At 38.5% G+C, this 12573-nt stretch overlaps 1 protein-coding gene across 2 annotated transcripts in view; it reads left to right on the top strand.

Moving 5' to 3' along the window:
* Positions 1-12573, top strand: part of ART3 (ADP-ribosyltransferase 3 (inactive)) — an 88123-nt gene that overhangs the window by 61031 nt on the left and 14519 nt on the right. For both annotated transcript variants that reach the window (XM_037529060.2, XM_054688265.1), the window contains exons 2-3: positions 2376-2453; positions 8998-9706. In XM_037529060.2, the coding sequence (XP_037384957.1) occupies positions 2385-2453; positions 8998-9706 (778 nt within the window). In that variant the 5' untranslated portion in view covers positions 2376-2384. The remainder of the gene's footprint in view (positions 1-2375; positions 2454-8997; positions 9707-12573) is intronic.

Consider the following 12573-nt stretch of genomic DNA (forward strand, 5'->3'; position numbering starts at 1 on the left):
AAAAAAATCAAAATCAACAAACAACTATGAACCAGAGACACACTTTGGGAGGGGGGCGGGGAAAGGAGGAGTTGGGGTCAGAATCAGGGGGTTGCAATTGTATGGGGAATATAAAAATAAAAAAATAAATTAAAAAAATAAATAAAATAAAGCAGTGAAATAAAAAAAAAAGTGGGTGTGCTTCATGCTAAATGTTTCTTTGAGTAATAATATACTTATGTATGTACCTAGACACACATAGGGGAAAATATAAATATACATATCATAAGTATATAGCTTGGTGAGTTTTCACAAACGGAATACATCTTTGCAATAAATACCTAGAATAAAAAACAGAACCTACCTAGTGTCCCAGATGACAGATGACTTTCATGAGCCAGTACGTGCCAAGCAAGCGCTGAATCAGGGTTTCCTTGAACATTCTTCACTTCTGTAGTCTGACTGTAAATAAGCCAAAATGTTTACCTGTTTTTTCTGCCTTTGTACCTATTCTAGTTACTGCTTCCTGTTCAGGATATTGCTGTTTTGATGTCTAATGCTTTTTAATGCAGACATATTTTGAATGATTTTGTATGCTATGTGTATCTACTCAGACGAGAGCTATAGTTGCAAGTATACCAGATCCTTTTTTATTGGTATTCCCCATGGACTTTGTCTATACTTGAGATTTTTAGCATGTTTCCTGGTTAAGTATGCATATTCATATACTAGATTGTGCTTTTCAGTACTCTGTTTTACTTGCTTGTGTATCCCAGCACCTGGCTTAGTACCATCACCATTGTCCGTGATTAATACAGCAAATCCCTTTACTTGTGAGAGCCATGTAGCTAGAGTAAAACCCATGCTGTAGCTTGACATCTCACAGTCAAAAGGAAATGAATGGGAAGTGATTACTCTCTGAGCAGCCCAGAACTGAAGGCTCAAAACTGAGTGGCTACAGGGAATTGCCGTGGCTTTACAAGCCTTGGAGATTTAATGTGTTAACAGCAGTGATTCCAAGGGATAGTGTGGGGGCCAGATATAAATAGCAGAACACAAATGGGGTAATGTGCCACTGCCAAGCTACTGCTGGGGTATTTATAAAAAGAAAAGCATTCCCTTCTCAGCTCTCAGTGTCAACAACCTCCCATCCTGAAGACACGTTCACCACAACTGAGAAAGTGGGGACATCATTTTGAGAGCTAGCATCATTTAAATCTTCTCTACAGGCAGAAAAAACAGGTAAACATTTTGGCTTATTTACAGTCAGACTACAGAAGTGAAGAATGTTCAAGGAAACCCTGATTCAGAGCTTGCTTGGCACGTACTGGCTCCTGAGAGTCATCTGTCATCAAGTCTTGCATTTTCTATTTTAAATCTTTTTTGGAAAGAGAAGTTTAATATAAAAGTTGTGTGTTGGCACTCTATCTTAATGCCTTCAGTGAAAGAAACGGTAGTAAAGACAGAAACCTGGGGCCTGCAGGAACACTGCTTTTCGCTGTGCTGTTTATTCCTGTTTTCAGACACCACACTTTAGTGACTGGTAGGATAAAACAGAGGTTTCAGTTCCATTTCAGTAATGTCAGCTTTGTTGATAGTTTGTGGAAGGAATCAACCTTTAATTGAATCAGTTAATGGCTTTGGGACAGCTTCAACTCTTGAGGGTCTCTCACCCTTTCATTTACCCCCTTGAGTCTTGTAAACATTGTGATGAATATTGGGCACTCGGCCAATAGAGTTGTATAATCTAGTAGAGTTGCTGCCTACCCAGTTCCTTCTTATTCTCATTCCCGCCCTCAGAAAGTTGTGCAAGACATTTGTTTTCTCACTGGGCTTCTCTTTTGAGTGTGAATATTTGGGGGAAAGGAGACCCCCTTGGATAGCCTTCCTATTTGTACTGGCCTTGTTATTTCCTTCATCCTTCTCTGATGGGCATGACCTGGTTTGCAAAGAGGATACAAGAGTGGATGATGTGCATGGGCACTAACTTATACAGAATTCTTAGAGCTGGGAGTTAGGGGAGCAATTTGAAATACTTTTTTTTTTTTAAGTTTGTGTTGTTTCTGGTGTATGGTGAGAGGCAATGAAGAGATAGGGAGAAAGTATGACTACCCATGATTTGGTTAGAAAGATGACATGTCTGGGGAATAGAAAAGGATAGATTTAATCTTGAGAAGAAAGAAATCACTTGAGTTCTTTGTACTTTTGCTTCCTCATCTGTAGAATGAGGGTATTAGATAGATCCCCAGACAAAACTTAACAGCCCTTCTGACCATTGGAAATTTATGGGTAATCACTTTCTGACCCTCATGATACCCACTCTCACTCATTCTGATTTCCTTCCTGAAACATTTTTTAAAAGTCTACTAAATTGGAATTTCTTCATTTTAATTTAGAAGAGAAAAATGAAGACATTACATTTTGAAATGGTCTCCATGCTGCTGGCAGCTATGATTCTCATGGACATCGTCCAGGTAATGTTGGGAATGGGAAGTATGTGGCCTTTGGATTGGGAACTTGACATCATATTGCCTGAGTGTTTTTTTTTTGTTTTTTTTTTTTATGGATTGATTGAAATGAGAGCAGACAGAATATATAAATCAGTTTTTTTAAAGTAATGTTTATTTGCTCATGTTAAATTCCACCTGTTAATATAAAAAGCTGAAAAAATTACACAAAAAGAGAAAAGTAAAAATCATCCACAGTCCCTTCACTCAAAGGGAAAAACTTTAATCTGATAGCATATAGTTTTACCTGCTTTTATCTCTGTCTGTGTGTCTAAATTATAAAAATGGATTCACATTGTACACAGTATTTTTTTTTACTTTTTAAATTAACACTGTGCCATTAAATTTTCTGAAAATATGTACTTTTTTCTCCAAATAAGATGACTTGGTGGTGTTTGGTTACCTGTTTTTAATTACATAATGATGACTTTGATCTCTTTCTCATATTAAGTATTCTTTTTTTCCTAATAGTCTTTTATGATTTTTTTTTTTGCATTTGAACCTTTAAACATTTTATAACATTTTTATGTAAAATATGGTTCTGGTTTTTCACTTGATTCCCTCCTACCACATTGTTAGCTGTCACATCACTACTGAATATTTGTCCTCTAATTTGAAGTCCTTTCTTTAAGCTATGCTAAAGTCATAAAATTGTATCCATTTTTACTTAATTTTCTAATCCATTGTTCATAGAATCAGTGTGTATTCTACTGCCTGTACTAAAATGCAACTTTTTATTTGAGATATAATTCACTTAAAAAAATCCCCATTTTAAAGTGTGCAGTTCATTGATTTTTTTTGTATCTTCACTATGTTCTATCTAATTATATAATATCCCACCACCCTAAAAAGAAACCCTGTACCTATTAGCAGTCAGTCCCACCTCCCTTTTCCTGTTTCTCCTGGCATCTACTTACTTCTCTCTGGATTTTTCTGGACATTTCATCGGAGTGGAATCACACAGAATCTGACTTTATGTATGACTTTTTACTTAGCATAACTGTCAAGATTCATCCATGTTGTAGCATATATTGGTACTTCATTCTTTTTTTATAATGGAATACAATTCCATTGTGTAGTTATACTACATTTTATTTGTCCATTCATCAGTTGATCGACATTTGGGTTGTTGGCACTTTTAGTTCTTGTGAACAAATGGTGATGCTTTGAACTTTTGTGTACAAAATGCACAAGTGTTTATGTGAACATATGTTTTCAATTCCCTTGGATATTTACTTAGGGGTAGAATTGCTGGGTAACTTTTATGTTTAACATATTGAGTAGTGGTCAAGTTTTTTTCCTCAGTGCTTATACCATTTTATATTCCCACCGACAAGGTATGAGGGTTCAGTTTCCCCTTGCCAATATTTGTTATTTTCCCCTTATCATAATCATCCTAACGAGTTGCATCTCAGTGTATTATTGTGGTTGTAATTTGCATTTTTAATATTCTTTTGCAAAATAATTTTAATGGACTTGTTCCATAATTTGTTTAACCAATTTCTTTTGTTGAACTTTAGGTTATTTCCACAATTTTGTAATGCATTTTTGGTAGTTGAATTTCATCAGTATGAGCTTTTTTCATTTGCTGAATCATAGAAGGAAGATAAAATCAGCACATTCCCCTAGCCTTTACTCCAAGCCCCTGACTGTCCATTCAGTTATCCCTGAATGGAGGTAGCATTTGTGAGCTTAGTCATTACTCAAAGCACTCACTGTACGGAACACACAATCAACTTAGGCCTTGGGCCATAAAGACTTGATGTCTAAAATTAGACATGTGGAGACTGGTTAGTGTCATAGACAGGGAACAGATTGGATCAACTCTGATAAGATGTGAGGTGTGGGAGTGGTTTCAAAGTATGAGATTTTATATGTTGATGTCTTAAGATAAATCAAACATTGGGGCCCAAGCCATATTTTGTGGCTCTATGCAACAGAGAGAAGTGTGTTTCTTGCCTAGGGATGGCAGTCATTTCAGTTTCCTGAAGCTCAAATTTTCATTTTAAGAAATTGACCTACAAACCCAGGTGAGATGTCAGTAAATCCCCTGGCAGAATTCTTGTGGCTGGGAAAGACCATTTCTAATAGCAACACTAAGTCCTTCATTTGTAAAATGATGTTATGAACTGTTTGCCCAGCTTTTCATAAGTGTTGTTATAAGGTCAAAATTAAACTCTTAAAAATAGTACATAAATGTCAGTGGTCTTCATCATGGGAAACAATACTTTAGCTAAGAGGACAGACTCTGGAGCCAGACTGACTGATATCAAAATCCAAGTCCAGAACATTACTCATTGTCTGTGTCCTAGTTTCCTTTTACTTAAAAGAGGAACTAACAGTAGTACCTCATAGGGTTGTGATGAAAGTTAAATGAATTAATATAGACAAAGTGCTTTAGTACATGGCATAAAGAAAGCACTCTAGAGAAATTTGTTAGGTTATAGTGATGGAGTAGCCATAGAAGATGAATGAGAAGGAAATATGTAGGAACAATTCGTAAGTGAATAGGTGGTTTTCTATAATGGCTAGCCTGTTGGTGGTTCTTGTAAGCCATAAGATTATAAATTTGGTCTTAGACTATTACATTTGAAGGGTCTTTGAGCAATTCAAGTAGAGTTATTAAGAAGGCAGTTGGGGCCTCCCCGGTGGCGCAGCGGTTGAGCGCTGGGTTGCGAAGCTGCTCGCAGCCTCTGCAGCGCCAGTTCGATCCCCGGCTGCTCCCTGGCCACCGGAGGAGGGTCCCACATGGCGCGCAGACCTCTCCTGCCGCCCGCTGCTCCCCTCAGCAGTGTACCTCGGTCCTTCTGCCTGTTCTGTTCCCTGCTCTGGCTCTGGTGAATTCTCTCACCCTCCCACGCTTCTGACTGTACCCAGTGTTTGTATGAATAAATAAATAAATAAATCTTAAAAAAAAAAAAAAAAGAAGGCAGTTGATATATAGGACAGATTAGACTTATTTGGATGATCATTAAAATATATGCATGTGTAATTGCCTGAGAATAGAGTTGAAAGTTAAAAAATAAGTAGCCTTGAGAAACACCAATGTGTATAGCAAACTGGGATATGTTTGGTCTGCGAAGGAATCTAAAAAGATATAAAAAGAGAGTTGTTTGGATGGAAGAATGGGCATGGGAAGCCAGACTGATGAGGGTTGAGATGAGTGGAAATGAAATGGTGATAGCAAGAATAAATGTCCCTTTCAAGAAATCTGACTATGAGGGAAAGAAGGGAGCTAATGGGAAGGAAATAACTAGCACTGGACATGGGATCAAGTTTTATTTTGCCTCTTTAAATTGGTTCATGTACTTACACTCGTATGTGCCCACATTCACATAGACTTTTTAAGAATTATTCACATGGAGCCTGCAACTTTACCAGCTCCTGGCTAAATGTCTCTGTGAATTCTCCTACTGAGGTCCCTAAGCACCTTATGTAACACGTACTATACAAGTATAGAATAATGGAAAGAGAAAATGCTGTAGAAGGGTGTTATCCTTTTACTTGTAGAAACCCACAAATGGTTTCCCTAGGCAGATTAACTCATCTATTTTCTGATCTGTAGGCCACAGTGCATACTTCTTATTTAGTTCACATGAGTAGTTTGTCAGTTGCTATGCTATATACTTGAAATTCAAAGATAAATGTAACAGAGACCCTCCCCTTTAGAAACTTAGAGTACAGTACATATAGTCATATCATAAAATAATAATAAATAGCCAGTTAAAGACTTGATCTATGCCAGTCATGGGCTATATTCGTTATATCATTTAATCCTCAGTAATCCTGCAATTATGATATTATTTTCTTACTTTGTCTTCATTTTTCAGATGAAAAAATTGAAGCTCAGAAATGCCAAGTAATTTCCCTAAACCTAATTACTATCTAGTTAGTAACAGAAATAGAATTTGAACCCAGATTTGTCTGGCTCTAAGGTAGTATTAATTATATTATACCTCCCTTCTACATTCTTATGTGTATCATTTAGAAATGTATTAGGCTTTTTTCAGTTGTATATCACAGATACACAAATTCAAACTAGCTCAAGTAGATAGGGATTTATTGATTCTTATGACTGGGATAAAGCACAGTCCTCAGATATTGCTAGCACAAGACTTTAAGTAATGTTATCAGGGCCTCATCTCTCTCCCTCTCAGCTCGCCAAGCCTTTCTTTGACTTTATTTTCAGACAGGATTCTCCATGTGACTAAAAGAATAACTATTGGCAATAGCCCCAAGCCAATATTATCCATAGGGCCTTTAGTTTTAGAAGACCAAACAGACTTTTTTCCCTGGGAGTGCTCTGATTTGTAGGTGCTAAATGGTCCAATCAGACTTGTGGGTGAAAGAGGTTATAAGCCAGGGTTGGAGGGAGCTGAAGTGTTCATCATTTCTTTCTTTTTTTAAATAACATTTTTAATTGGGTTAATCTTGGTTTACATTGTTGTTTGTACTTGAGAAAGGTAGGCTCTCCTCTTTCTGTTGTTCCCGTAGCACACCCACCACCAAAGCAGCCACTGGCTACTACCATAGACCATTGTGCCCCCTCCCTTCTTTTCCTCACGCTTCTCCCTCCCCATCTGGGTGCCTCTGTTCTATAGTCTGCTTTAAAGGGTTAATTTTTTTTTTTAGTTTTTCTTTATCTGACCCTCTGTTTAGTTTTTCTATTCTACATACAAGTGACAGCGTCCAATATTTCTCTCTCTCCTTCTGACTTTATGCTAGTCATAATTTCGCTTAGCATAATCCCTTCCAGTTCCATCCACATTGACACAAATGGGAAGAGTTTATCTTTTTCCATAGCAGACTAGTTTTCCATTGTGTATCTATGCCTCATTCACTTAATCCATTCTTCTGTTTCAGGACATTTAGGTTTTTTCCATATCTTAAGTATTGTAAATAGTGCTGCAATAAACACAGGAGTGCAGGTTTCCTTTTGAATTAGTGTTTTTCTTTTCTTCAAGTGGATGCCTGTTATATGCCCACAGTTCTCCACCTGGAGAAGTGGGGTTGCTAGCTCATATGACATCCATTTATAATCCTTGAGAAACTCCATACTATTTTCCATAGGGGTTGGATCAAGCTACATTCACTGTGTAGGAGGGTTCCTCTTATTCCACACTCTCATTAGCACTTGTTGTTGATATGGATGGGCATTTCTCACAGGGATGATGGTATCTTGTGATTTTGATTTTCATTTTCCTGAGGGTAAGCGATGATGAGTATGTCTCATGTGCCTGTTAGCCGCCTGTATGTTTTCTTTGGAGAAGTGCCTGTTTACCTCTTCTGCCCACTTTTTGCTTAGGTTATTTGTTTTCTTTTTGTAGAGTTGCGTGAGTTCTTTCTAGATCTTTCATATCAGTCTCTTGTCAGATGTATGATATGCAAATATTTTCTGCCATTCTGTAGGGTATCTCAATGTTTTAGTGACAGTTTCTTTCACTGCATAACTTTGATATAGTTCGAACTGCTTATTTTCTCTTTGTTTTCCTTGCTGCTTGAGACAAATCTGCAAAGACATTTCTGAAGCCTATGTCATGAAGTATTTTGCTTGTGTTTTCTCCTTTGTATTTGATGGTCTCAGATCTTATACCCAAATATTTTATCTAATTGGGTTGATTTTTGTGTATGGTGTGAGATAGTGATTTAGTTTCAGTCTTTTACGTGTGTCTGTCTGGTTTTCCCAGCACCACTTATTGTAGAGATTTTCCTTGCTCCACTGTGTACTCTTGTCTTCTTTTTTTGTAGATTAATTGTCCATATAGGTGTGGGTTTATTTCTGGGGTCTCAATTCCACTCCATTGCAGGATGTCTGTTTTTGTTCTGGTGCCACTCTGTCTTAATCATTAAAACTTTGTATTAAAGTTTGAAGTCTGGAAGTGTGACACTGCCATTCTTCCTGTAGACTCTTCACGGTGGACTCTTTGGAGTATTTGTGGTTCCACATGAATTTTAGTAATATTTGTTCTATTTCTTTGAAGAACCATGCATCATTTCTTAATCTATAGGCACTGAGTTAGTTTACTAAACCACACGGACAAGAGAGGGGACATCCTCAAAGGATAAAAGGGTATTTTTTGCCATTATGTATTTATCTAGCATATATATAGTATTTCATACATGATATTTCAGATTCACTCAATAGTTTAGAGGGGCTAAGGAAACCCAGGTAAGAATGCTGTTCAAAGCTAGGACTGCCACCATTTATTTAATTTCACACATTCTTTCCTCTGCATCACAAGATTCAGATGAATGAGTTACAGATTAAATCAGGTTCATACCTCTTACCCACAGACATTTAATCTTTTATACAAAGTGGTCACAGCTAAGAAGAGTTAAATCAATCATAATGGAATATACTTTCTACATAAAAAAACATATTCAAAGTTGAGTTTAAGCAAGGCAAAAATTCTTGACAGAGCACAAAGGGGTAGGGGCAGTAATATGAGGGAAAAAATGATATGCACTTAATATTTCATTGCTGAAATGTTAATTTCCTTTTCCTTTGCAGGTAAAGGCTGAAATGCTAGACATGGCAGATAATGCATTTGATGATGAATACCTGAAATGTGCTGACAGGATGGAAATCAAATATATCCCCCAATTGCTCAAGGAGGAAAAATCAAACCAGCAGCTCTTGGTGGATGTATGGGAAGATGCAAAATCCAAATGGGAAGCGCGGAAGTCTAAGATCGTTCTCCCTGTGAATTTTAAGGATAACCACGGAATAGCCCTGATGGCATATGTTAACGAAGCTCAAAAGCAAACTGAATTTTACCATCTGTTCAACAAAGCCGTGGGGATGGCTGGCCAATCTCGAAAAGATTATATCTATGACTTCCAGTTCAAAGCTTTTCACTTTTACCTGACAAAAGCCCTGCAGTTGCTGAGAAAACCTTGTGAAGAGAGTTACAAAAATGTGGTGTATAGCTCAAGCCAGGCTTCATTTACATTAGGAGGGCTATCCCAAGCCAGGTTGGGCAATTTCACCTTGGCATATTCAACCAAGCCTCAAGCTGCTAATGACCAACATGTTCTGTTAACCATCCACACGTGCTTTGGAATTGCTGTTGAAAAATTTTTTGATGAAAAAGGTGAAAAAATTGTTTTAATACCTCTGAATGAGGTTTTTCATGTGTCACAGGATGGGACTGGCAATAATCTTATCCTTCAAAGCATAAATAAGACCTGCAGCCATTATGAATGTGCATTTCTGGGTGGTAAGTGTCTTTTCTGCCGTGCTTGTCTGGAGGGGAGGCGTGGGGTTCTTAGAGCGTGGGTGAGGTCAGGAAGGAAAGTGAGGGGTATCTGAAAGGAGAAATGGCATTGGTGGTCTCCAGTCTAGCTCTTTTTATGCCGTTAGTTTCTTTTCCTCTCATTTTATCAAAATAATATATTTGCTCGCTGGAAGGGATCATGCTCAGCGAAATAAGCCAGAAAGAAAAAGAAAAATACCGGATGGTCTCACTCATAGCAGGAATCTAGAAAACTTAAATAAGGGACCAGGAAAATGAATAACTATAAGAAAGCGAAAATCAAAATCAACAAAAAACTAGGAACCAGAGACACTCTATGGGGGGTAGAGGGCGGGAGGGGAGGGAGGGGAGGGATTGGGGTCGAAATAAGGGGGTTGCAATTGTGCTATTGTATGGGGAATATAAAAATAAAATTTATTATTAAAAAAAAATAAAGTTAAAAAACCAATATAAATCAATGGTTCTCTGCCAGGGATAATTTTGCCCCATAGGAGCATTTGACATTGACTGGAAATATTTTCTGCCCCACAGCTACTATAGATTTATGGTGAAAAATAGGAAGCCTGGCCCACCCCGTTACCTGCAGTTCTACTCCTCAGTGGCATCCATTTTAACTTTTTAAGTTATTTTCCTCAGATACTTACTTATTACATTTCTAAGTAATATGATTCAATGTATTATTTCTTGATTTTTACATTTTTAGACATCATCTGTTGACTGCCCACTATAGAGAATGAGTACTTAAAGCTCACATACTATGTATATACCATGCAGGATTAGGAATTCTTTATTGCATCCAACTATACCAGAAAACTTGACTGATAACTCTCATTTAATAAGAACAGGAGGTAGGCTGTTCAGAGTTGGCACCACGTCTCAAGTACATCATCGGTAACTCAGGTTCTTTCTTCCTGTCCCACCACGTTTAGCCTGTTGGTTTTGTTGATTTGTGTTTGCAGTATGTCTGTTTCAGCTATAGGCATTAATCCACCATGCTCCAGACAGACAGAATGGGAAGGCAGATGTCAACCAGATTTGTCTGTTTAATCAGGAAGGTAAAAGCTTTCCTAAAAATTTCTAGTAGATTTCTGATTACGTTTTTTTTTTTTTTTTTTAAGATTTATTTATTCATTTATACAAGCACTGGGTACAGTCAGAAGCGCGGGAGGGTGAGAGAATTCACCAAGGCCAGAGCAGGGAGCAGAGCAGGGAGAAGGACCGAGGTACACTGCTGAGGGGAGCAGCGGGCGGCAGGAGAGGTCTGCGCGCCATGCGGGACCCTCCTCCGGTGGCCGGAGAGTAGCCGGGAATCGAACCGGCGCCGCAGAGGCTGCAGGCAGCTCCACAACCCAGAGCTCAACCGCTGTGCCACCGGGGAGGCCCTATTACATGTTTTTGATCAGAACAGCTATTTGGTTGTCCATCGTCACAAGAAAAGCTTGGAAGAGGATGATTAGCTTTTCTATCCTCCGTGGTAGAGGGACACAGGAAATGAGAATTAGAAGTGAATGTTCGGTCAATAAACCAGAAGTATTCACTTAACCTTCCTCCTCAGTACTGGTGCATTTCGCCCTCCCCATTCTCCAAGTGTAGTAGAGACTGGTACCTTTGTAAGTACCTCTTTACCCGAGAGATTGATTTGTATAATCCCTTTTGTTCCCTTGACTTTTTATATTTTTTACACAGAAATAGACATCTCCTCTAATACTTTTGAGAAATGTTGAATAATTCTGAATCCTTCTGCACTCCCCCATCTTTCTGTTCTGTAGTGTGCTTTTAGACTTCCTGAATATGCTGGTCTCTCCTCACTGCCCTGAGTCTTTCTTTTGCTTCTCCCCTGAGAAGAACCCTCTCTGTCTTGGATTGCCTTCTCTTTCTTGAGTCACTCCTTTGTCCGGCAGGATTAAGGGTTCTCCAGAACTTTTCTGAGAAAAGGGAAATTGAAGCAAATTTTTTAAGACTTTACATGTCTGAAAAAATCTATATTGAATATGACCTGTTTTTTCTCTGGAGGATGTTTGGATATTTTCTTTATCCCTAACATTCAGAAATTTTATGGTGTTGTGTCTTGGTATATATGAGTAAAGGGTTAGCAAACCTTTTCTTCTTTCTCTTGTGAAAATAGCTGCCTGCTGATCACCCCCTAGCATTCTTTTCTGTAATCTGCTAAGGGCGGAATGACAGCTCTGTAACCTTGCCACACTTCCTAATGGTAAACGTCACCTGTGGTTGATAAGGTGGGTCTGAACTGGGAGGATTGTGAATGAACAGTAGATCCTTATAGTTTCTTTGGGCATCCCCAAATGTGGTGTGACATACTCCGGAAGTTCATTCATGAAGCATTATGAGAGATATTGTCTTCCTTAGGTGAAATGAGGCTACAAGTTAGGATGGTACCTCCATCCATCCGTGTAAACTTAGTGCCCTTTATCTGAGCTGTTATTATGGGGTGAGGAGCAGTCGTGGGCTCCTGTGGGGACTTGCATTGAAAGGATATGACCTGACGCTGTCCTGTTGCTAAACAGTGTTTTGTGTTCCCTGCCTGCATTCTTCTGTGAAACTGAGTGAAGGGGATGATGGCCTTTTTGAGTCTTTTTTTGGTAATTGGTTCAGTATGAGCCAGGGAGGGCTCAGACCTGCCTGGAGAAGCACATTATGAGCCCTGTTGTAGGATGAGGGCAAGGAAGGAGCACACCACTGTGTGCTGCCCAGCAGCAGTTGCACAGCAGGTTAAAGCAGCCACAAGGGAGGTTGTGTTGTTGAGGGGATGTTGTGAAACCTTTACACTTGTGTCAGATTTAACCCTGTCCTCTGCTGCCATCTAAAGATAA

Source organism: Talpa occidentalis, unplaced genomic scaffold (genome assembly GCF_014898055.3).
Source record: "Talpa occidentalis isolate TD23 unplaced genomic scaffold, MPIMG_talOcc4v2.1 talOcc4.6, whole genome shotgun sequence".
Lineage (NCBI taxonomy): Eukaryota > Metazoa > Chordata > Mammalia > Eulipotyphla > Talpidae > Talpa > Talpa occidentalis.